This window comes from Chiloscyllium plagiosum, unplaced genomic scaffold (assembly GCF_037043375.1).
Source record: "Chiloscyllium plagiosum isolate Xiang-an unplaced genomic scaffold, Cpla_swu_hap1 HiC_scaffold_2, whole genome shotgun sequence".
NCBI lineage: Eukaryota > Metazoa > Chordata > Chondrichthyes > Orectolobiformes > Hemiscylliidae > Chiloscyllium > Chiloscyllium plagiosum.
The window spans coordinates 141676980-141703092 of record NW_028270140.1 but is presented as its reverse complement, the minus strand read 5'-3'; the positions used below and the strand labels follow the sequence as shown (position 1 = coordinate 141703092).

Here is a 26113-nt window from a genome sequence, read left to right as displayed (position 1 = left end):
GGATACACAGACATCAAAATTAGGTGGAGTGTTGTAGGAATAAAGGAAATTCCATGAATAGGAAGGGGTGAGTCCATTAAGGGACTTATAAAGGATGAGGATTTCAGGATTGAGGCATTGCCAGGCTAGGAGCCAGTGTCGGTCGGCAATGTGAGATTTCCAGCTTTATCATTATGTACACCAGCCTAATTCTGGTTTGATATCAGACTAGCAACCAAGAGTTCAGATCACACCCCACCAAGTTGTAGAATTAAATTCAGAAATCTATTGACCCAGGAATTAGTGGTGAATACCACCTGGATTGTTATACTGTCTCCAGGGGAAGGGATATAATTGGGCCCTTGCATGCCTCCTCTCCTACACATTGAGACTATTCTGTGGAAACAGGTTTGGAGGCAAGACTGGGACTGCAATTCAGAGAATCCCATGTCAGGATGGCCACATCTGAGTGGCCGTGATGGAAATAGGGTCTAGTTGGCCCTAGCTGCCTACTTGGAAGTTGCAGGTAGATCATTTGACTCCGCTTCAGATCACAGTACTGAGTTGGCTGGGATTGTATCGACAATCCTTCCCCAGTGAAGTTTCCCGGATCGGCCTCCTGTTAGGAAGTAGGGGACCAGAAGGCCATATTGCAGCCACATGTGGATTTCAACAGTTTCCTCATTTCCCCTTCCCCCACCTCATCCTAGTTTCTAACCTCCAGCAACACGATCCCCTGACTTGTCCGGACTTGTCCGACCTGCCCAGCTCCTTTTCCACCTATCCACTCCACCCTCTCCTCCCTGACCTATCACCTTCATCTCCTTCCCCACTGACCTATTGTACTCTATGCTACTCTATCCCCACCCCCACCCTCCTCTAGCTTATCTCTCCACACTTCAGGCTCTCTGCCTTTATTCCTGATGAAGGGCTTTTGCCCGAAACGTCGATTTTGCCTGTCCTTGGATGCTGCCTGAATTGCTGTGCTCTTCCAGCACCACTGATCCAGAATCTGGTTTCCAGCATCTGCAGTCATTGTTTTTACCACAGTGTGAACATTGTCCATTGTGGCTAAGCTTCCCATCCAGGTTAGTCTAATGATTGGGAAACTATGGGAATGGTTTTTTAAAACATAGAATTCCCTATGGTGTGGAGCAAATCATTCAACCTATCGAAGAACATCTGACCTGGACCCACCCCCACGATCCTATAACCCTACGTTTACCATGGCTAATCCAACCAGCTTGCACACCGCTGGATACAATGGAGAATTTAACATGGCCAATCCACCTAACTTGCATATCCTCAGAGGATGTTTTCAGGATGGATTCTCCTACATGCACTGGCAGCACTTATCTCTTTCAGTAGCTTCTTAATTAGCCATCTCCCAGCCTGGAATTGAGCCCAAAATGAAGGTCCTTACAATCTCAGTAAAATCCAGCTCATTGCAGTTGACTCAAGGTAACTCGGGATCTGGAATGGTGAGTGTCTTGTCAGTTATCCATGTCCCAAGAATGAATCAAGCAAATCACAGTCCATATAAAGTCCATTCATTTTGTGTTGGGACTTTGCAAGGAGCAAACAGTGGAATTTGATGTTCTGCTATCACATTTAGGACCCTAATTTGCTGGGAAGATAATGAGCTGAAAGAAGATCACCTTCATGGTTGCGTTAACAAAACAGGAAGTTGCAGCAAGGAAGAGAATGTATTGAGTTGTGAATCGTTGTAAGTTGTTGGATGATTTGTACCACCTGGGCTGTCAATTTTGTAACGTGGATGAATGTCCTCAAAGTTCCCTCATCTCCCTCCATCTTAATGAAACTCAAATTAATTTCTGAATTAATACAACTTAATCTCATCATCAGAAGATAGTGCTGGCAATTAACAGTGTGAGGACACTCTTCAAATTCCTCCCATATCACTCAACCAATGAAGCTCACAGGAGAGTAATTGTGGGGTTTTGTTCTTGCAGTTGCCACATTGTTCCTTGAGAACTTTTAAACTTTTTAAATGAATTTTATTTTTCCTATATTATCTTTGATTATTTTCCTCCCATTCCTTTTGGCTTTTCATTTTTCCCCTCATTTTATTTATGTTTCTGAACGTGGTTTGATTCTAATTCACTCTCTTCCTCCATCATTCCTCTGCCTCTTTTTCCATCCATTTTGCTGATCCCATTGTTCAGTGAGGTCCCAAAGGTCACGTGCCACTTGACAATTTTGAGTTCAAGAAGTTGCGACATAAACAGTTTGAGGTGATTGTTGAGGAAAGGAAAAAGCAACCACAGCTACGGACATAAAGGGCCATGTATACTCCTTCCATGGTCGAATCTATAGGATGTAGGAACAGATATAGGTCATTTAGCCCATCGAGACTACTCCACCACACAATATCATGGCTGATCTGGTAATCTCAAATCCACTTTCTTGCTTTAACCCTCGATTCCCTGACTGTTTAACTGCCTGTCTGTCTCAGTTTAGAATATACAGAATGACTCAGTCCTCTGTGGCAAAGTATTCCCTGACTGTTTAACTGCCTGTCTGTCTCAGTTTAGAATATACAGAATGACTCAGTCCTCTGTGGCAAAGTATTCTATAGATTCACAGCCCTCAGAAGAAATTCCTCCTCATTTCCGTCTGACATGTGCAACCCCTTTACTGTGAGATTGTACCCTCTGGTCCAAAGCTCGCCCATAAGGGGAAACAGCCTTTTCACATCTACCCTGTCAAGTCCTCTCAGAATCTTACATATTTCAATAAGGTCACCTCCCATTCTTCTGTATTCTAAAATGTACAAGCTCAATCGACTCAACCTCTCCTCATAAGACTGCATGCTTGGCACTTTGTCTTGTGGATATTCTCTGGACTGCCTCCAATATCTTTCCTTTGATAAGGGACCAAACCTGATCACAGTATCACAGCTGTGGCCTGGCCTGTACCGAAAATACTTTTAGCAAAACCTCCCTTCATTTATATTACATTACCTTCAAAATAAAAGCCAACGCTCCATTTACTTTCCCTCGTACCCTCTGAACACGGATGCTAGCTTTTTATGATTCATCGACAAGGACTTCCAAATCAGTCTGTCTTCAGTCATTCTCCAGTTAAATGATGTTTAGCTCCTCTATTCTCTGTTCCTGTGAGAACAGCGCGAGATGCCGTGACCCAGCAGATTCTGTACCAGCGTTACCTCCGGTCTGATAAATGAACTGCGAAAGGCTAATTATTGGTTACTGTAGCTCCTACACCCTCCACTACCACGCACCCAAACATTGGACCTTTGAGTTGCATTGGGTGCCGCCACTAGCCCATCACCCTGAAACGTCTCCAGGATATTCCTTTTGCTTGACTATTTCCTTTTGGAGGGCTCAGTGGGGTCAGCCAGACAGATTTTAAAAACTTTCAGAAAAACCCCAGTCCTCTCCAGTGGGGGGTATCTCTTCTTTTGGTGTGAGAGTACTGAATCAGAGGATTAGGCCCTTACTTAGCAAAGCGATCTGCTTGGGTATAACACCAGGTTCTGTGTCATGCACATTGATGGTGTTTCTCCAGGGTACCGAGCTTTCTCCATTTCCTCAAGTCCAAACAATACAGAATATCACATCCTTTGAGTTCAGATTTTATACCTATGCAGTGCATGTATTGCCCATGGTGGTTTATTCCATTACACAAAGACAATTCGCAGTAACCAGGAGTGCCTTTAGGACAATAAACACATGGTTTAAAATAAACATAATCACGGGCAAGGAATCCAGATGAAATTTGCCTCAGCAATATCATCAGAAGTATTTAATATCCAGCAAAATCCAACCTTGTGTGAGGAGGGAGTCATCCACACGTGAAAACGGTTTCAGGCTTCACAATGGAGTCAAGCTAGGAGCAATTTTCACCCAAGCTGTTTCATATTAAATATTCATGGTGCGAATACTTGCGTTACGCAATTTCATTTATTGCTGTCAGTGGTTCCGAATGCACACTGATCAATTGCCTCTGTTTGCTGTAAAGTTGGCTCTTAAAATCGACAGTAAAATGGAACAAAGATTGTTTTTGAAGGCTGACATCCCAGACATAAATCAGTCCGACCGACTTGCAGAATCTTATCTTCTTCCTTCGGCTTGCTGTGCTGCATTTCCCAGACAAATTGTAAAAGAAAATACATTAAAATTACCATCCGGGAGGGTTCAGGGATGACAAATGGTTCAAGGCTGTGTTCACACCTGAACATAACAATCTGGAGCGAATGGGAGGGACTCCACAACTGATTGGGGAGTTCTTATCCATCAAGTTATTCTGCAAGTTAGTAGCGTTGAAAGGGATTTATTGGCTCCTATAGGATTTAAGCACGCAATCATTTCTGCTATTCATAATAGTATGGTATTTAATTAAGGTTCGCCATGAAAATTCACATGTTATCGTTGATTGCTGTTTTTAAATCTAAGATTGATCAGTTTTGTAATGCAAAGCCACAAAGAGAAATGGCACAAAGTCAGGTCTATGGGGTTACATCAGGAGAGCTAGGGGAGATGAAAAATACAAAAGAACCGCGGATGCTTTAAATCAGAAACAAACACAGAAGTAGCTGGAAAAGCTCAGCAGATCTGGTAGCATCAGTGCAGAGAAATCCAAGTTAATGTTTCGGATCCGGTGACCCTTCCTCAGACCCTCCGATTTCTTTTTGCAGATACTGCCAGACCTGCTGAGCTTTTCCGGCAACTTCTATCTTTGCTTCTGAGCTAGGAAGATGATGGCTTAGTGATATTGTCACTGCGTTGTTAATCTAGCAGCCCTGGTATTGCTTTTGGGACCTGGGTTCGAATACTGCCATGTTGGTATCTGAACTGAATTTTTTTAGAAAAGGTAATCTGGAATTAAGAGACTAATGATGATATCAATTGTTGGGAAAATTGTCCTTCAGGGAAGGAAATCTGCCATCCTTATCTGACCCGATCTACATGTGACTCCAGACCCACAGCAATCCGGTTGACACTCAGCTGCCCTCTGGGGATGGAGCAATAAATTCTGGCCTAGCCAGTCACGCCCACATCCCATGAATAAACAAGAAAAACACTTTGGCATAGTACAGGCTTATTCTTCCTCTGATCTTATGTGCAGTTCTTGTGCTCAAAGGGTTAACTGTTTGTCAGGTCTTGTCAAACTCTGTAGAATCTGTTCACTGAAGTGTTCTGTTTCCTCCAGTGCAGATTTATGTGATCAAAGGATTATCCCAATCCCTTTTGCACTTCATAAATTCCAGTTTCAACGACAAACCCCTGATCCCAGGCTCTAGCTTGACCAAGTTCTGAATCAAATCAGTCATCTAGACACCGTTATAGAAATCCGAGGCTTTCCCCACAGGTCTATTATCTCTTAATTGCATCAGGCATGTGAGTCCTAGAAGGAATTAGTCCCTAGTTGGGCAACTGAGAAAGAGAGAGAGCTCCGGCAAAGAGAGCTTGTAGCTGAATGTTTATCAGTTGGAATCTCATCTGGTGCTTTTAATTCCTCACAGCATCATGGTGTCCCTCAGTTATATCTACATGGACCTGTTTCTTCGCGATGGTCTGGATTTATATCAAAGCAAACGTCTTCCACCTTTATTTGCATTGCTGCCAATTTTCTGCCCAACATTGGCTCCTTCCTGGGCTATATTCCTTTGGCAGTGGATATCAGATCCGCTGTTTCTCCCAGTTCATATCTGTTGTGGCTCCAGCTTTTGGGGGAGATTTTATTTCCTCAGGTTATTCATTACAAGTTCACATCTCAAGCCATTGCAGAGGGCCCATTGACGCAGTAGCATAATGCTTATGTTGCTCGACTAACAATCCAGAGTTCTGCATTTGTAAGTTACTAGCATGGGTTGAAGTTGTACCCTATTGCTCTTCATTTCCCCGCACTAATGCAACTAACCTACACATCCCTGAACACTTTGGGCAATTTAGCATGGCCAATTCATCTAACCTACGTGACTACCTGGTCAGGTCCACGCCCCCCACTAATCCACCCTCCTGTCCTGGCACCCTCCCCTGCCACCACAGGAATTACAAAACCTACGCCCACACCTCCTCCCTCACCTCCATCCAAGGCCCCTAAGGAGACTTCCGCATCCATCAAAGTTTTACCTGCACATCCATCAATGTAATTTACTGTATCTGTTGCTCCCGATGCGGTCTCCTCTACATTGGAGAGACTGGACACCACCTCACAGAGTGCTTTAGGAAACATCTCCGGGACACCCGCACCAATCAACCCCACTACTCTGTGGTCCAACATTTCAACTCTCCTTCCCACCCAGCCAAGGACATGCAAATCCTGGGCCTCCTCGACCACCTCTCCTTCACCACCTGATGCCTGGAGGAAGAACGCCTCATCTTCCGCCTCGGAACACTTCAACCCCAGGGCATCAATGTGGACCTCGCCAGTTTCCTCATTTCCCCTCCCCCAACCTTACCCCAGTTCCAACCTTCCAGCTCAGCACTGTCCCCATGACCTGTCCTACCTGCCAATCTTCCCTTCCCACCTATCCACTCCACCCTCCCCTCTGACCTATCACCTCCATCCCCATCCCCATTCACCTATTGTACTCTTTGCTACCTTCTCCCCAGCACCCCCTATGTATCTCTCCACCCTGGAGGCTTCCTGCCTCCATTCCTGATGAAGGGCTTTTGCCCGAAACGTCGATTTTCCTGCTCCTCTGATGCTGCCTGACCTGCTGTGCTTTACCAGCACCACTCTGATCTAAACTCTGGTTTCCAGCATCTGCTGTCCTCACTTTTGCCTAATTCATCTACCCTTCACACTTTTTGGATTGTGGGAGGAAACTGGAGCACTGGGCGGGAACCCGCACAAACACGGGGAGAATGTGCAAACTCCACGCAGTCACCTGAGGCTGGAATCGAACTTGGATCCCTGGCGCCGTGAGGCAGCAGTGCTAACCACTGAGCCACTGTGCTGCCCGAGGGTGAAGCCATCCACTTTGGTAGGACGAATGGAGCTGTAAAGTATTTCTGAAGTGGTGAAAGTTGGAAAATACTGATCTTATAAGGATTTAGGTGTCCTTTTTCATAATTGACTGAAAATTAGCATGTGACTGCAGGAAACAATTTGGGAGGCAGACTTTCATCACAAGAGGATTTAAGCACTGCAACAAAGACATCTCACTTCAACTGTGTAGCACCCTGGTTGGACTGCACTTGAAGCATTGTATGCAGTTCTTGTTCCCTTCCGGGGGAGAGATAAAGACAGAACACAGCAGGTTTTCATCAGACTCTTCCTGGGATAGTGGATTGTCCTGTGAGGACTAATGGAGGAGAATGGGCCCATGACCTCTGGAATGAGAAGAAAAACCCCAAAGATTTAGTGAAGAGGAGTCACTGGATCTGAAATGTTAATTCTGATTTCTTTCCACAGATGCTGCCAGATTTTCCAGGCAATTTCTGTTTCTGTAATCTCTGCAGTTTAGAGGAAGGAGAGGTGATTTCATGGAAATTCATGAAATTCTTAAAAGGATAGACAGCACAGACACAGGAAAGATGTTTCCCCTGACTCTGGGGTGCAGAACCAGGAAATAGTCTTAGAATAAAAGGTAAGCCAGTGAGATGAGAAGGAACTTATTCATTCAGAGGGTGGTAAATCTTCGGGGTTTTCTACCTAGGAGGGCCATGGAAGCTTATTCATTAAATAAATGAAGAATAAAGATTGATAGATTCCTAGTTACTAATGATATTAAAGGATATGGGGAATATGACATTAAAGTAAATAGTTAACCTTGATCTAGAAGGGCTGAATGGCCTGCTTCTACTTCTACACCCCAAAAACAGCAAATATGGGTTTCACTCCTGTCATCCTGAGAAAATGAATTTAATTAAAACATTACTATAATTATAGAGTGCATAGCAAACGGCCACCTGCATTTATGTAGTGCCTTTAATGTGGTAAATCATTCCAGGGTCACAGGAGTGAGAGCAAGCAAAATTTGACCCAAAGAAATATTGGGTCAGATGACCAAATATTTTGACAGAGAGCAATTTGAATGAGAGGTGGAGTCCACAGAGTTGGGGCTGTTCGGGGAGGAAAGTCCAAGTCATTAAACCGAGGCAGCAGATGATGGAGTTATTTTAAAGTTAGGGTGCACAAAAATCCAGAATTTGAGGAACTTAGACACATAGAAGATAGGAGGAGGCCATTCTGCCTTTCGAGCTATTCATCATGATCATGGCTGATCATCTAATTCAATAGCCAAATTCTGCCTTCTCCCCATAATGTTTGATCCCATTTGCCCCAAGTGCTGTATCTAGCCACCCCTTGATTACATTCAATGTTCTGGCACCAACTACTTCCTGTGGTAATGAATCCCACAGGCTCACCACTTTTTGGGTGAAGAAATGTCTCCTCATTTTCATCCTAAATAGTCCACCTCGAACCCTCAGACTGTGACCCCTGGTTCCGGACAACTGCCCCCTCCCGCCCCCCATCCCCATCAAGAACATCCTCCCTGCATCCACCCCATCTAGTCCTGTTAGAATTTTATCATCTGTCAGCCACCCCTCATTCATCTGAACTCCAGTGAAAACAATCCTAACCGAGTAAATCTCTCCTCAAAAGTAAGTCCAGCCATCCCCAGAATCAGCCCCAGAACGTAGGTATCTTGGAGATATCATTTAAAGCAAAAATGTTTTTATTTATTCTTTCATGGGATGCAGGCATCACTGGCAAAATCAGCATTTGTTGCACATCCATGATTGCCCTGAGTTGAAAGGTTTGCTGCCTGATTTAAGATCACCTCATTGCTGCAGGTCTGGTCTCACATGTAGGTCAAGTAAGAAGAATAGATTTTCTTCTCTATAAGGCATGGCTGATGAAGGTGGGGTTTCTTTTAGAGGGGAAAGTGAGGTCTGCAGATGCTGGAGATCAAAGTTGAAACTTTATTGCTGGAACAGCACAGCAGGTCAGGCAGCATCCAGGGAACAGGAGATTCGACGTTTCGGGCACAGGCCCTTCTTCAGGAATGAAGAAGGGCCTGTGCCCGAAACGTCGAATCTCCTGTTCCCTGAATGCTGCCTGACCTGCTGTGCTGTTCCAGCAATAAAGTTTCAACTCTGGTTTCTTTTAGAAACAAACAATGATAGTTTCAAGCTAACACTAGCATTAAATTCCAGATTTATTTTTTTTCCCCGTATTGATGGATTCCAAATTGCTGTGGTGAGATTTTAACACATGCCCCAGATCATTAGCCTGGGCTGCTGAATTATTAGTGCCACTTCACCACCATCTTCCCACAAATGTCGAGACAATGAAACATAGAAACTGGACACTGGTATAACCTTTTGAAACTACTCCACCATTGTCATGGCTCATCCTCTACCTCAATGCCATATTCCAGTTTTCTTCACATACCTGTCCATGCCTTCAAAATCTAAACTGTGCCTATCTTTTTTTTTTGAATATATTCAGAAATTTGGCCTTTTGCAATCAAACATTCCATTGGTTTGCTATCCCTTGAGTGAAGGATTTTTTTCCTTCTCTCAGTCCTAAGTGGCTTTTCCTGTATCCTGCGACTGTGATTCTAGAAACCTCAACCAGGGGAGACATCTTCCCTGCAGCTAGTCTGTATAGCCCTGTTAGAATTTGATACGTTTCAACAGAAAAGCAAAGCTAAAATGCAATTGAAAGTGGACTTGGTTTACTGACTTTTTTTCTGGATCAAGTTTGTGATGGTTTCCTTTGTTTTCAATCATCCCAACAGTGTGGTTTTATTCAGACTACAGACGTTGGAGTCAACTATTAGAGTGAACAGCTTAAACCCTCATCATTACACTTGGTTTACTGCTTATATTCCCCGACCCGATGTAATCTTCCTCGAGGCAGTAAAATAAACACTTCACGGGCTGTGACCGGAGTTAAAATCAGATTTATTAAGTCATAAAGAGATAAGGGAACAGAGACAACAGCAGATTCAAAGTTATCCTTGGACAATACAAAGTAACAAATGGCTGCATCGGTGATGCTGTACAAGACACTGGTAAGGCCGCACCTGGAGTATTGTGTGCAATTCTGGTCACTGTGTTAGAGGAAGAATGTGGAAGCTTTGGAAAGGGTTCAGAGGAGATTTACAAGAACATTGCCTGGTATGGAAGGAAGGTTTTCCGAGGAAAGGCTGAGGGAACTGAGACTGTTTTCATTGGAGAGAAGCAGGTTGAGAGGTGACTTAATTGAGATGTAAAGAATAATCGGTGGGTTAGATAGGTTGGACAGTGAGAGCCTTTTTCCTCAGATGGTGAGGGCTAACATGAGGGGGATATAGTTTTAAATTGAGGGTCAGATATTAGGCTTAGTTTCTTCATTCAGAGTGTAGTAGGGGCATGGAATTGCCTGCCTGCAACAGTAGTGGGCTCGCCAACGTTAAGAGCATTTAAATGGGCATTGGACATACATACGGATAATACAGGAACAGTGTAGGTTAGATGGGCATCAGATGGAGCAACATTGAGGGCTGAAGGGCCTGTACTGCGCTGTAGTGTTCTATGTATGTTTGAATTGTCATAAGAATGGCCACAAACATCCCTGAATATCAACATTGGTGGTGCAGTTTGTTGCAGACCATTTCCCTTATTGCTGATCTTCTTCTCTCTCTGTCTGTCTAAGGGCTTTGACAAGCCACCAATCAAGGATGGCTTATCTGTTTAGAACCTTCATAACTTTATTGGCTTTGCTTAGGTCTCCCCTCAACCTACTCTGTTTCAAAGGCAACAACGCTAACCTACCCAATCTTTCACCATAATCAAAATTCTTCAGTCCAGGCAAGATCTCTTTATATCTGTTCTCATGCAATAGCATCACTTCTATGATGTGGTGATCAGAACTGCACAACACTCCAGCTATGATCTCTCAAGTGTTTTATACAGTTCTCCCAGTTTTTGTATTTTATGTCTCAACAAATAAAGTCAAGTATCCTGTATGCTGTCTTGACTACTTTTTCCACTGGCTCACTGCCAAGCAACAGTGCTAACCCCTGAGCCAACAAAGATACATTCCTTACTATTTCTCTGGACTTCCAAAGCAAGATCCATGCATTTAAATCTCTGGAGAGGAACTTGAACCCATGACCTTCTGACATAGAGATAAGAGCCTGATAATTGAGCTATTTGGTGTACTATGCAATGAAGAAGGAATAATTGATAATGTGGTTGGGGATTAGCAACCATAATATGGTAAAATTCTTCAAAGTGGAGGATGAGGTAGTTGTTTCTGAGACTAGGGTCCTGAAACTTAACAAGAGAAATTGCAATGGTGTGAGATGAGTGCAAGTTGATTTTTCCTTGAAAATGGAGTCGCAGGTAGATAGGATAGTAAAGACGGCATTTGGTATGCTTTTTTATTGGTCAAACCATTAAATATAGGATTTGGCAGGTTATGTTGGGGCTGAACAGGACATTGGTTAGACCACTTTTAGAATATTGTGTGCAATTCTGGTCTCCCTGCTATAGGAAGGGTGTGGTGAAACCTTAAAGGGTTCAGAAAAGATTTACAAGGATGTTTCCAGGGTTGGAGGATTTGAGCTAGAGGGAGAGGCTGAATAGGCTGGGCCTAGTTTCCCTGAAGTGTCGGAGGCTGAGGGGTGAACCTTATGGAGGTTTATAAAATCATGAGGGGCATGGATAAGGTAAATAGGCAAGGTCTTTTCTCTCAGGTGACAGAGTCCAGAACTAGAGGGCACAGGTTTAGATTAAGAGGGGAAATATTTGAAAGGGACCGAAGGGCATTTTTTTCGTACAAAGCATGGTGCGTGTATGGAATGAGCTGCCAGAGGAAGTGGTGGAGGCTAGTACAATTACAATATTTAAAAGGCATCTGGATGGGTATATGAACAGAAAGGGTTTAGAGGGATATGGGCCAAGTGTTGGCAAATGGGACTAGATTAATTTAGGATATTTTTTCGGCATGGACAAGTTTGACAGAAGGGTCTGTTTCTGTGCTGTATGTCTCAATGACTCTGTGAGTTAGTTTGAATGGATTGGGAAATTTCATTGGAAGGAATGAAAGTGGATAGGCAATGGCAAACATTCATGAATAAATGGGCAAACTACAAAAATAATTGATTACTGTTGAGCATAAAAGTATAAAGAGAAAAGTGACCAAACCATGGCTTACAAGGGAGGTTGGAGATAGTATTAGATGCAAAAAGGAGGCTTACAAATTGGCAAGAGAAAATCAGCAGACTGAGGTCTGGGAACAGTTTAGAAGTCAGCAAAAGAGGACCAATGGATTGATTAAGAAAGCAAAAATAAACCGTTGGAGTAATCTTTAAGGAACAAAACTGACTGTAAAATTTCCAATACATATGTAAAGAGAGAAAGATTGATAAAAATGAATGTATGCCCCTTAGAATCAGAAATGAGGGAATGTTTAACGAGCAACAAAGAAATGACTGCTGAACTAAATTCATACATCGCTCTGCCTTCACAAAGGGGACATAAATAACATACTAGAAATGATGGGTTTTACTGAGGGAGAAACTTAAGCGAATCAGTACTAGAGAAATGATGTTGGACACATTAACGGGAATGAAGGCTGGTCAATTCTGAGGGTCTCCTAATCTACATCCCATGGTACTTAAGAGGGTGGCACTAGAAATAATGAATGCATTAATCTTCCAACATTCTTTAGACTCTGGGATAGTTGCTGCAGATTGTACAGTAGCTAATCTAACCACCCTATTTTAAACAGTAGCTCAAGAGAAAACAGGGAATTACAGACCAGAAGACAGGAAGATGCGAGAGTCCATTATCAAGAATTTTACAGTGAAGCATTTTAAAAAAAAAAGTGATTGAATCAGTTACAGCCAGCATGGATCTGCAAAAGGGAAATCATGCTTGCCAAATCTACTGTAATTATTTGAGGACGTAACCAGTTGTGTTCATTGGGGAGCCAGTGGGGTTGATTTATTTGAACTTTCAGAAGTTTGGCAAAGTCCAGCATAATAAGTTAAAATGTAAAATTAAAGCACATATGATTCAGGTTAGTATATTGGGATGTGTGGAAAATTTGTTCGCAGTCAAAAGAAACCAGTAGGATTAAATGGGTCTTTTTCTGAATGGCAGGAAGTGACTAGTGGGGTATCTCAGTGATTTACAATGTATGTTAATGATTTAAATGAGAGAGCTAAATGTAATGTCTCAAAATTTGTAGATGATGCAAAGCTTGGTGTAAGGGTGAGCTATGAGGAGGACACAGATATTGTAGTATGATTTGGACAGGCTGGGCAAATGCGTAGCAGATGCGGTAAATTGTGGATCAATGTGAGATGATCCACTTTTGTAATAAAAATAAGAAGACAGATTATTATCTGAATGGCTATAAATTGAGAGAGGGGAATATGCAATTGAGACCTGGGTGGCCTCATGAATCAGTGGCTGTGGGGCTGTGCGGAGAGCTGTGACTAGTGGGGTTCCACAGGGATCAGTGCTAGGACATCTGCTGTTCTTGATCGCCATAAATGATTTGGAGGAAATCCTAGCTGGTCTAATTAGTCAGTTGGTTATAGTACAAAGATTGGTGGAGTTGTGGATAGTGAGGAGGATTGTCAGAGGATACAGCAGCATATAGGTCAGTTGGAGGCATGGTCAGAAAAATGGCAGGTAGAGTTTAATCCAGAGAAATGTGAGGTGATGCATTTTCGAAGTTCAAGACTTCTGGCCTATAATTCCCTGTTTTCTTTCGCTCCTTTTTAAAATAGTGGTTAGATTAGCTACCGTACATTCTGTAGGAACTGTCCCAGAGTCTAAAGAATGTTGGAAGATGACCACCAATGCATCCACTATTTCTAGTGCCACTCCCGTAAGTACTCTGGGATGTTGATTAGGAGACCCTCCGGATTGACCAGCCTTCATTCCCATTAATGTCTCCAACACCATTTCTCTAGTACTGATTAGCTTCAGTTTCTAGTAGAAATTGCACAGTAAACGGCATATTGATATGCAAAGGGATCTGGGTGTGCAGGTCCACAGATCACTGAAGGTGGCAGTGCAGTGAGATAAGGTAGTAAAAAAGACTTATGGCATGCTTGCCTTCATTGGAAGGGGCATTGAGTATAAGGATAGACAAGTTATGCTGCAGCTTTATGGAACGTTAGCTAAGCCACACTTTGAATATTGTGTACAGTTCTGATCATTACCAGAAGGATGTGGATGCTTTGGAGAGGGTACAGAAAAGGTTTATCAGGATGTTGCCTGGTAGGGGGGAATTTAGCTATGAAGAAAAAGGTTGGCTACACTGGGTGTGTTTTAGGCTTTTCCCAGGGTGGAGGAGTCAATTACCAGCAGACAGAGGTTCAAGGTGCGAGAGGGGAGGATGTTCAAAGGAGATGTGCAAGGCAGCAGTTTTAAAGAATGGTGAGTGCCTGGAATGTAGTGCCAGAGGAGGTGATGGAAGCAGGCAAATAGCAGCATTCAAGATGCACCTGGATGAATACATGAATAGGAAAGGAATAGAGGGATACTGATCCTGTAGGTGAAGACCATTTTAGTAAAGGGCAAAGTATGTCAGCGCAGGCTTGGAGGGCCCAAGGGCCTATTCCTGTGCTGTATTGTCCTTTGTTTTTCTTTGTTCTTTGAAAGTAAACGTGCAGATTGGAGATAATCCAAAGAAGGTTCACAAGGCTGACACCAGGTTTGGAAACAGTCTGATGAGGCGAGGTTGAATAAGTTGGGCCTGTCGTCATTGGAATTTGGAAAATTTAGAGGTGACCTATTGAAATATATAAGATTCTTTGGGGACTGGACAGGGTAGATGTGGAAAAGTTGTTGGAGAATCCAGGAAGAAAGTGCATGATCTCAGAATAAAGGGGTCACATATTTAAGATAGAGATGAGAAGGAATTTCTTCTGAGTTAATCTGTAGAATTCTTTACCAGAGAGGGCTGTTGAGGTTGGGTCGTTTAAGTATATTCAAGGCTGAGATGGACAGATGTTTAATCAGTGAGAGAATCAAGGGCAATGGGGAAAAGGTAGCAAAGTGATCACACTGGCAAGGATCTCATTGAATAATGGAACAGACCTAATGAACTATCTCATCTCATGGTCTTAACCTCTTCTGCATTCTCTCCAATGAATTCACATCTTTCCTAAAGTATGATGCACAGATCTCTTACAACATACTTGAGCTGATGTCTAACCAATGCCCTATCTAGGTTCACTATATCTTTGCTGTTCTTGCACTTTATGCCCCTATTAATGAAGCGTATAATACTGTATGCTTTATCAACAACTCTCTCTACTTCTCTCTCCTTTTAAAAGAACTTATTTCTCTTCTTTAGAATAGTATCTTTTTTATTGCCTCACTATGTCCTTTTTGTACCCAACAATATAACCTCACTCATCTCCAAATTGAACATCATCTCCCACCCATCCACCACTCCATCAATGTGCCAATAAAGTCCTACATTAATCTCCCCAAGGTTAATAATTCTTCCATGTTTGTGTCCTCCACTTGCACATCAAGATCTAAATCCTTTATAAGTATGCTACCTTCAAAAAGATGATGATTTGGGCACAGTCAGGTTATGTTTCCTCAGAAGAGAACGTAGGACAAACAACTCCATATCTAACAGGAGAAGCAAGAATCCCAATACCAAACCCTGGGGAACACAAAGCAAACCTTCCTCTAGCTGGAAAAATCATCATTACCAATTACCCTCAGCCAATTTTGTGTCTATGTTGCTACTGTTCCTTTTATTCCAGAGCCTATAACTTTGCTGACAAGGCTGTTGTGTGGCACTTGATAAAACACTCTCTGGAGCCCCATGTACACCACATCAATAGCCTTGCTATCATTAACCTTCCCTGTTACCTCTTCAAAGCATGATGTGGAGGTGCTGGTGTTGGACTGGGGTGGACAAGGTCATACGACACCAGGCTATCGTCCAACAGGTTTATTTGAAATCAGAAGCTTTCAGAGCGCTGCTCACTCCACTTGACAAGGGGCAGTGCTCCGAAAGCTTGTGATTTCAAGTAAACCTGTTGGACTGTATCCTGATGTCGTGTGCCTTTTGACCTCTTCAAAGCAGTTAATGAAACACTATTTTCCTTAACAAATTCATGCTATCTGCTCCAAATTAATCATATGACTAATAATTTTACCCCAGAAGTTTCCTCACCATTGAATATCAACTGACCGGCTGCAATTTGCTGAACTTGTCTTTACAGCTTATTCTGAATAAGGAGAAAGTGAGGTCTGCAGATGCTGGAGATCAGAGCTGAAAATGTGTTGCTGGAACAGCGCAGCAGGTCAGGCAGCATCCAGGGAACAGGAGAATCGACGTTTCGGGCATAAGCCCTTCTTCAGGAATGAGCCTCATTCCTGAAGAAGGGCTTATGTCCAAAACGTCGATTCTCCTGTTCTCTGGATGCTGCCTGACCTGCTGTGCTGTTCCAGCAACACATTTTCAGCTTATTCTGAATGAGGCCAATGATTGAAAGATTATTGCCGGTCCCTCTGCAATGTCCACTCTTACTTCCTTCAATGTTCTTGGATGCATTTCCTCCAGTTCCAGTGTGTTACAAACTTAGTTACTGTATTAATATGTCTTCCTTATCAATTTTAAATTCTTCTGGTGATGGAAATCCCCCCTCTGTCAGCATGACCGTTGGTCGCAAGGAAACATGCAAAATATTTATTTACACCTTGGCTGTGTCTTTTGCAGCCATTTGCAAATCCCTTTTGGTAATCAATTCTACTCTTTTTACTATCCTTTTACGACAGATGTACTTATCGAAGTATTTGGGATTTCCCTTTTATAGAAGAATACAGCGCAGTACAGGCCCTTCGGCCCTCGATGTTGCGCCGATCCAAGCCCACCTAACCTACACTAGCCCACTATCCTCCATATGCCTATCCAATGCCCGCTTAATGCCCATAATGAGGGAGAGTCCACCACTGCTACTGGCAGGGCATTCCATGAACTCACGACTCGCTGAGTAAAGAACCTACCCCTAACATCTGTCCTATACCTACCCCCCCTTGATTTAAAGCTATGCCCCCTTGTAATAGCTGACTCCATACGTGGAAAAAGATTCTCACTGTTGACCCTATCTAAACCCCTAATCATCTTGTACACCTCTATCAAGTCACCCCTAAACCTTCTTTTCTCCAATGAAAACAACCCCAAGTGCCTCAGCCTTTCCTCATATGATCTTTCTACCATACCAGGCAACATCCTGGTAAACCTCCTCTGCACCCGTTCCAGTGCCTCCACATCCTTCCTATAATATGGCGACCAAAACTGCACACAATACTCCAGATGCGGCCACACCAGAGTCTTATACAACTGCAACACGACCTCAGTACTCCGGAACTCAATTCCTCTACCAATAAAAGCCAGTACGCCATATGCCTTCTTCACCGCACTATTTACCTGGGTGGCAACTTTCAGAGATCTGTGTACATGGACACCAAGATCCCTCTGCTCATCCACACTACCAAGTATCCGACCATTAGCCCAGTACCCCATCTTTTTGTTACTCTTACCAAAGTGAATCACCTCACACTTAGCTACATTGAACTCCATTTGCCACCTTTCTGCCCAGTTCTGCAGCTTATCTATATCCCGCTGTAACCTGCCATTTCCTTCCTCACTGTCTACAACTCCTCCGACTTTCGTATCATCCGCAAACTTGCTCACCCAACCTTCTAACCCATCCTCCAGGTCATTTATAAAAATGACAAACAGCAATGGTCCCAAAACAGATCCTTGCGGAACACCGCTAGTGACGGCACTCCAAGATGAACCTTTGCCATCAACTACTACCCTCTGTCTTCTTCCAGCCAGCCAACTCCTAATCCAAACCTCCAACTCGCCCTCAATGCCATACCTCCGTATTTTTTGCAGTAGTCTACCATGGGGAACCTTATCAAATGCCTTACTAAAATCCATATATACCACATCTACCGCTTTCCCCTCGTCCACCTCCTTAGTCACCTTCTCAAAGAATTCATTAAGGTTTGTGAGGCACGACCTGCCCTTCACAAAACCATGCTGACTATCCTTGATCACATTATTCCTATCCAGATGTTCATAAATCCTATCCCTTACAATTCTCTCTAAGATTTTGCCCACAACAGAAGTGAGACTCACCGGCCTATAGTTACTAGGGTTATCCCTATTCCCCTTCTTGAACAAGGGAACCACATTTGCTAGCCTCCAATCTTCTGGCACTACTCCTGTAGACAACGAGGACATAAAAATCAAGGCCAATGGCTCTGCAATCTCCTCCCTTGCTTCCCAGAGAATCCTAGGATAAATGCCATCAGGCCCAGGGGACTTATCTATTTTCACCCTTTCCAGAATTTCCAACACCTCTTCTCTACATACCACAAAGCCATCCATTCTACTTAATTGTGACTCAGTATTCACATTGACAACAATGTCCTGTTCCTGATTGATTGAATACTGACGAAAAGTATTCATTCAGTGTCTCCCCAATCTCTTCAGCCTCCACACGCAACTTCCCACTACTATCCTTGACTGGACCTATTCCTACCCTAGTCATTCTTTTATTCCTGACATACCTATAGAAAGCCTTAGGGTTTTCCCTAATCCTACCAACTAAGGACCTTTCATGTCCCCTCCTTGCTGCTCTTAGCTCTCTCTTCAGGTCCTTCCTGGCTACCTTATAACTCTCAATCGCCCCAATTGAACCTTCACGCCTCATCTTTACATAGGCCGTCCTCTTCCATTTAACAAGGGATTCCAATTCCTTATTAAACCACGGCTCCCTCACACGACCCTTTCCTCCCTGCCTGATGGGTACATACTTATCTAGGACACTCAATAGTTGCTCCTTGAACAAGCTCCACATATCAATTACGCCCTTGCCTTGTAGCTTACTTTTCCAAGCCACACATCCTAAGTCATGCCTCACCGCATCATAATTTCCCTGCCCCCAGCTATAACTCTTGCCCTGTAGTGCACACTTATCCCTCTCCATCACTAGAGTAAAAGTCACCGAATTGTGGTCACTGTCTCCAAAGTGCTCACCTACCTCTAATTCTAACACCTGGCTTGGTTCATTACCCAGAACCAAATCCAGTATGGCCTCTTTATTGCTGGAACAGCACAGCAGGTCAGGCAGCATCCAGGGAACAGGAGATTCGACGTTTCGGGCACAGGCCCTTCAGGCCTGTGCCCGAAACGTCGAATCTCCTGTTCCCTGGATGCTGCCTGACCTGCTGTGCTGTTCCAGCAATAAAGTTTCAACCTTGATCTCCAGCATCTGCAGACCTCACTTTCTCCTCCAGTATGGCCTCACCTCTTGTTGGCCTATCTACATATTGTCAGGAAACCCTCCTGCACACATTGGACAAACACTGACCCATCTAATGAACTTGAGCTATAGCTTTCCCAATCAATATCAGGAAAGTTAAAGTCCCCCACAACAACTACCCTATTACTTTCACTCTTCTCTTGAATCATCCTCGCAATCCTTTCTTCTACGTTTCTAGGACTATTAGGAGGCCTGTAAAAAACTCCTAACAGGGTGAGCTCACCTTTCCTATTCCTAACCTCAGCCCAAACGACCTCAGATGGCGAGTCTTCATCCATCGTCCTTTCCACAGCTGTAATACTATCTTTGACAAGCAATGCCACACCTCCCCCTCTTTTACCCCCACCTCTGACCCTACTAAAACATTTAAACCCTGGAACCTGCAACAGCCAATCCTGTCCCTGTTCTACCCATGTCTCCGTAATAGCCACAACATCGAAGTCCCAGGTACCAACCCACGCTGCAAGTTCACCTACCTTATTTTGTATACTTCTTGCATTGAAGTATACACACTTCAAGCCACTTTCCTGTTTACAGGCACCCTCCTTTGAAATTGATGCCATGTTCCTATCCTCCCTACACTCCAGGTCCTGCACCCTAAAGCTACAGTCTGGATTTCCCATGCCCCTGCAGTGTTAGTTTAAACCACCCCCAAGAGCACTAGCAAACCTCCCACCAAGGATACTGGTGCCCCTCAGGTTCAGGTGCAGACCATCCTATTTATAGAGGTCCCACCTTCCCCAGAAAGAACCCCAGTTATCCAAATACTGGAATCCCTCCCTCCTGCACTATCCCTGTAGCCACGCATTTAACTGTTCTCTCTCCCTATTCCTCGACTCTCTATCACGTGGCACGGGTAACAAACCAGAGACAACAACTCTGTTCGTTCTAACTTTGAGCTTCCAACCTAGCTCCCTGAAAGCCTGCCTAACATCCTCAGCGCTCCTCCTACCTATGTCATTGGTGCCAATGTGGACCACGACTTCGGGCTGCTCCCCCTCCCCCTTATGTTTGCTGCTGACCTTTTTCTATAAACTCCCTTTCTGCCTGCACCTTCTTTCTGAATGTTATATATTCAGCTTTGTTCTCCATTCTGTTTGCAACTCAACACATTTTTTTTTAACTTGGGGGTGGCATGGTGGCTCAGTGGTTAGCACTGCTGCCTCATAGCACTAGGGTCCTAGGTTCGATTCCAGCCTTGGGCAACTATTTGTGTGGAGTTTGCACATTCTCTGTGTGGGTTTCCTCAGGGTGCTCCAGTTTCCTTCCACAGTCCAAAGATGTGCAGGTCAGGCGAATTAGCCATCCTAAATTGCCCATAGTGTTAGGTGCATTAGTCAGAGGGAAATGGGTCTGGGTGGGGTGAAGGGCCTATTTCCACACTGTAGGGAATCCAATCTTAATTTCTATCTCCTTTCTCAGCCAGGGAATTCTGGATTTGTTTGTCCTACCTTTCTCTTTTGAGAAAATATACCCTGACTGTGCCCAATTCATCTCCTCTTTGAAGGTAGCTAATTGTTCTTCCTGCCAAAGTTTTGTCTGGTCTCTCTGGCCCAGCTCCATTCCTGTCCTACTTAATATTCTTACTGCCCAATGACCAGGGTCATTTTCTACTGTCATTCCTAAATCTTATAGAATTCCCACAGTGCACATAGAAGCCGTTTGTCCCATCAAGTCTGCAGAACACCCCATCCAGACACAGCCCCCATACCCTATACCCATAGCCCCACCTTTATCATGACTAACTCACCTAGCCCTTACATCACTGGACACTACAGGGCAATTTAACATGGCCAATCCATCTAACCTGCATAACTTTGGACTGTGGGAGGAAACCAGAGCTACTGGATTAGACACATGGAGAGAACATGCAATCTCCACACAGACAGTTATCTAAAGTTAGAATCAAGCCCGGGTCCCTGGCACTGTGAGGCCACAGTGCTAACCGCTGAGCCACCGTGCCACCCATGTGATAGTATCCATGTCATACATACCTTATGATACGATGATCACTGTCATCTAAATAGTCACCCATTATCACTTGGTACTTGGCTTATTTTAGCTCCAAGAGCCGGGTCTAGCAGTGCCTACCATTGTTGCTGGACTGGATGCATACCCTATAGGACATTCTCCTGAGCAGAATCTAAGCATGTTTGTCACTCACTGCCCCTTACATATTATTGTTTCAGTCTATGCTCTGGTAAAGTTTTGATGGTTCATTGTCAGAGATCCCATTGTATTTTGGTTTGGATTCTCTTATGAGAGAGGCTAGATCTGGTGTGGATTAGGGGAGGAGGGATGGAGGGCAGAATTCAGCCTTTCTCTTTGATTAAAGAATTTAACTTTGTTATAGCAATACCTGTAGTTGAGAAGTGTACCCCCCCCCCCCACCCCCACCCCCACCCCCACCCCCACCCCACCCAATATGTCATGGCCTCATAGTGAGTTATATATTCCAGGTGATTCGTTTTAACATTTAGGTTAAAAGGTACCATCATCTTACCAGATCATGGGGCTGCTCTCTCACTAATAAGAGATGACTGGGGACGGTTCAGACTGAGGGTCACTCAAGCAAGGAGAGAGGTTGAGAAGGACAATCTTTCATGGTTACCTCAGCCAGTGTGAGAATTGAACCCACACTTTTGATATTTCCCCTGAATCATAAGCAAGCTGCCCAGCCAACCGAGCTAATCAACCTCCCAGTGTTCATATAAATACTCTTCAATAGTCTTTCAGATTGTGGCAGGGACTTTCAGACATTTTTTGGGCATGCTTTTGTAAATTCCATTTGTGACAGCTATCTTCAGGCTGAAGGACTTATGCCCGTTTTAATGATTCCAGCTCATTCTTCATGTTTTTCTCACAAGGCAAAGGCTCAGGTATTGAAGTCGGTCAATGCAATTTAAAGATTAATTGTCCATCTACTATATTGTGGCATTCTGGAATGCATTGAGTGTGGGGCAAAGAATGGTTCAATCGAAGAATTCAAAAGGAAATCGGATGGTTATTTGGAAAGGAACGTTGTGCAGGGTTACCAGGAGGAGGCAGTAGAGGGCACTAAGTGAAGCTGGAGCAGACACAATGAGCTGTATGGCCAGTTGCTGCGCTGTAACAATTCTGATTCTGTAATGCTTATGCTGAGATGCTGTTAATTTCTAGTTCTAGCATTTCCCCTATTGTGTTTGATGGTGCAACCTATTCCACATTTGGAGACACTGTAGGGTGTAGGATTTTGAAATAGTGTGCAACCGATATTTTAAGAGGAACCGAAGCTTGACAGATTTGGGACAGTTTAGCCAGCCTGAGTGACAGAGATGTAGATGGCTGAGATTTCTTTAGCCTCACTGGAAGAGACCTACTTTAAAAGGAATCCAGTAGTTTCTAGTCAGTGGCCAGCCACACGATGGTCTGGATTTACACAGTGCACAGAGCAGCAGTGAGGGCAGTGGGCAGGCAATGTCACACCGTTCTCTGGGATCAAGGAGAATGCGGTTATGATGGATGAGGCTTGGATTAATGTTTCTCTCCCTGGCATTCCCTTTCGTCTTTCAGACCAGATTGCCCAGGACCATAGGACCATTGTGTGCCCAATGATCGATGTCATTGACCACAATCATTTCGGCTATGAGATGCAAGCTGGAGATGCCATGAGGGGAGCCTTCGACTGGGAGATGTACTACAAACGTATTCCAATCCCACCTGAGCTCCAGAGGGCTGATCCCAGTGACCCGTTTGAGTAAGTAGCACAGAGAGAAAGAATGGCAGATTACACAAAGCAGCAGTTTTCTGAGGTAGGAAAATTTCAGACAGCAGCAGTTGCTATAATGCTGTGTTGTTATAAGCCAGGATTTGTGTCTTTTTATATTGTCACAGTATGCCTTTTTTCTTTCTATTTTGAAGACTTTTCTCCCTGCTTTTCCCCAAATGAGCTTGCTAATGTAGAAGCATACAGCTGAGAGAGTGTGGGGGTTCTGCTCTCAAGCTTCATCTTGAAAGTTATTTCGCTCATCCCAAATCCCCTCGCTTGAATTCCTCCACAGCCTCGCAGAACTTACCTTCTTCGAAGTGGAAACCATTTCTCGTTGTGGAAGGACTGAGAGCCAGATGGCACAGATTTAAGATAGTTGGTAAAAGAAGCAAACGAGACATGAGGGAAAGTTTCTTTTTTTTCACTCAACCAGTGTTAAGGCTCCAATTGCAGTCCCTGAGAGTGCGGTGGAGGCTGGTTCAATTGAGGCATTCAAGAGGGTATTGAATAATTAGTGAGGAATGTAAAGGGTTAGAGGGGGAGAAGACAGGGGACTAGTGCTAAACAAGTAACTCCTACCGAGAGTCAGTACAGAGACAACCGGTTGAATGGCCTGCTTTGAGCTGTACATATTCTTTGATTTTGCCAAGTAAATAGCCAATTTTGTTTTGAATATTATAATCGAACCTTCCTCCATTGCTCTTTCAGACTGTATATTCCAAGTCATAATGATCTGCATAAAAGAATCTTCTCCTTATTTCATGTCTACCTTTTATGCCTGTTATCTTAAGTTTGTATCCTCTGGTTTCTGTCCTGTGCAATGGAGTTTCCCCACGTGACGGAATAGCTTACTGTCCCACAGCCTGTTATGGCGACTGCTATTCCCCCCTTGAAATCTAGCCCGAATCAACCATCTTTCAGGTTAAACCTACATATAAAGCAAGATATGAAACTATGGAAAGCATCATCATAGCAGAATCCAACTCTCTGTATCAGAACTTGCAATACATTAGTTCCTTCAAAAGAAGAAGACGCTTTCATTTCTATAGCACCTCAGGATGTCACAAAGCATTTTTCATTCAGTGAAGCATTTCTGAAATGTCAGATGGAAAACTCAGCAGCTAATCTGCACACTACAAAATCACAGCATAATGATTTAGGTATTGATAACTTGTTCAGCAATGCTGGTTGGAAGATTAACTTTGGCTGCTACCCAAGAGATCTCTTGGGCTTCATCTTATGAAATCTCTCAAGTCAACCTGACAGGGGTTATCTCATTTGAAACATGGCACCTCTGAGAGTGCCCACACTGTCCACAACATTCCCCAACCAACAAGTTTCTTTTTTTTGTTGAATCCTTCACGGATGACATCCTTGTCCATTCCTCTTTCCCTCCATTCACTTCCTTCTCAGCATACCTCCATCCTAGTCACCCAAGCCTGTCCTCCCCCTTCATTCATCCTTTGTCTGTCCCAGGCTTCCTCACCCGGCTTCCTAACCCCTTCCCTCTATGTCCTCAACACCATCATCGCTGCCCTTCATGTTTCTTCCTCCCCTCCCAAACCTACCCTTTTTTTGCTTCTCCCTCACCCTCCTACCCTCTTGCGACATTTGTTACCCTTCCCTCATTGTCTTTATTCTCCCTTCCCTCCTCCCCTTCTCTACCAGATTTCCTCTCCCTCACCACCTCCACCTCCACTTCCCCCTCTGTACTTGTTCTTTTCCACCCGTAACACTCTTCCTCCCTCCCAAGACTACTGCTCTCACCCTCAACCCCTCCCCTTTCCTCCTGACCCTTCATGCCTCTCTCCCTCATACTCTCTCTTTCTCCTCATTGTCCTCCCTTTCTCTCTAGCTCTCTCTCCCTCCTTCCCTCCCAGCTCATCCTCTACCTCACTGTCCCATTCCTCTCCTTCCTTTCGCTCTCCCTCATCTTCCTATCCTCTCCTTCCCTCTGTCTTTCCTCTCCCTTACCCTCCTGCCCTGCCTTGCCCTTCATCTTTCACTGTTCTGCCCTCTCTCTTGCTCCCCTCCCCAGTAATGTATAAGAAGAAAATGATGGTGTGGAGCGTTGCAAAGATGAGGTAGGCAGCCCTGGGTCCAAGTCCCACCTACTCCAAAGGTGTGTTATAACATCTCTCAACAAATTGATTAGAAATTATTAAAAAAACTGGCAATAAATAAGGATTCTATGTGATGTAGAGTGACTAGTTGGTGCAGTTATTTCTGGTGTAATTTTCCTATGAAGACACTGGAGCTGCCAAAACATCACTTTATTTAGACTCCTAACAGATGTTGGTGAAAATCTCCCACACGCTCACTACCCCTGGGCTGGAATTGAACACATCTGAAAGTCAGTCAGCTGGAAAGCTCTGCTGTATATTGCTCCTCAGGCAGCACTTTCTGATGTCTGTATTTCGGGCAAAGAGAAATTAAACCATTTTTACAGATGGTTATTTTCGATGGAGTATCTGGCGGGATTGTGCGTTACCCAGTTTGGTGAGCACGTTGACACAATTCAGACGGCTGGTGGATTTCTTATGCTAAAGGTCTATAGCAAACAAGGTTTGAAGTGATGGTCTGGAATGGCGTGGGAGTGCGGCGGTGAATCTGGATTATTGAATAGAATCTGGCCTTTGATAACTCGCTGTGCTGCGCAGTGTAATTTCAGAGCAACACGGTGGCTCCGTGGTTAGCACTGCTGCCTCACAGTGCCAGGGACCCAGGTTCGATTCCAGCCTTGGGTGACTGCCTGTGTGGAGTTTGCACATTCTCCCCGTGTCTGCATAGGTTTCCTCCAGGTGCTCCACTTTCCTCCCACAACCCAAAGATGTGCAGTTCAGGTGATTGGCCATGCTAAATTGCCAATAGTGTTCAGGGATGTGTTGGTTGGGTGCGTTAGTCAGGGGTAAATGTAACATAATAGGGTGGGGGAAAGGCTCTCGGCAGGTTACTCTTTGGAGGGTCAATATGGACTTGTTGGGTTGAAGGGCTTGTTTCTACACTGTAGGGATTCTATGAGAGTGGACGGCACCAGCAGAACAGAGTGCCACTTCAGGCAGCTTTGCTTG

At 44.1% G+C, this 26113-nt stretch overlaps 1 protein-coding gene across 3 annotated transcripts in view; it reads left to right on the top strand.

Annotated features, from left to right (window-relative positions):
- galntl6 (polypeptide N-acetylgalactosaminyltransferase like 6) overlaps positions 1–26113 on the top strand; it is a 1318324-nt gene that overhangs the window by 1080460 nt on the left and 211751 nt on the right. For all 3 annotated transcript variants that reach the window (XM_087993690.1, XM_087993684.1, XM_087993693.1), the window contains exon 7: positions 22847–23030. In XM_087993690.1, coding sequence (XP_087849816.1) covers positions 22847–23030 — 184 coding nt within the window. The remainder of the gene's footprint in view (positions 1–22846; positions 23031–26113) is intronic.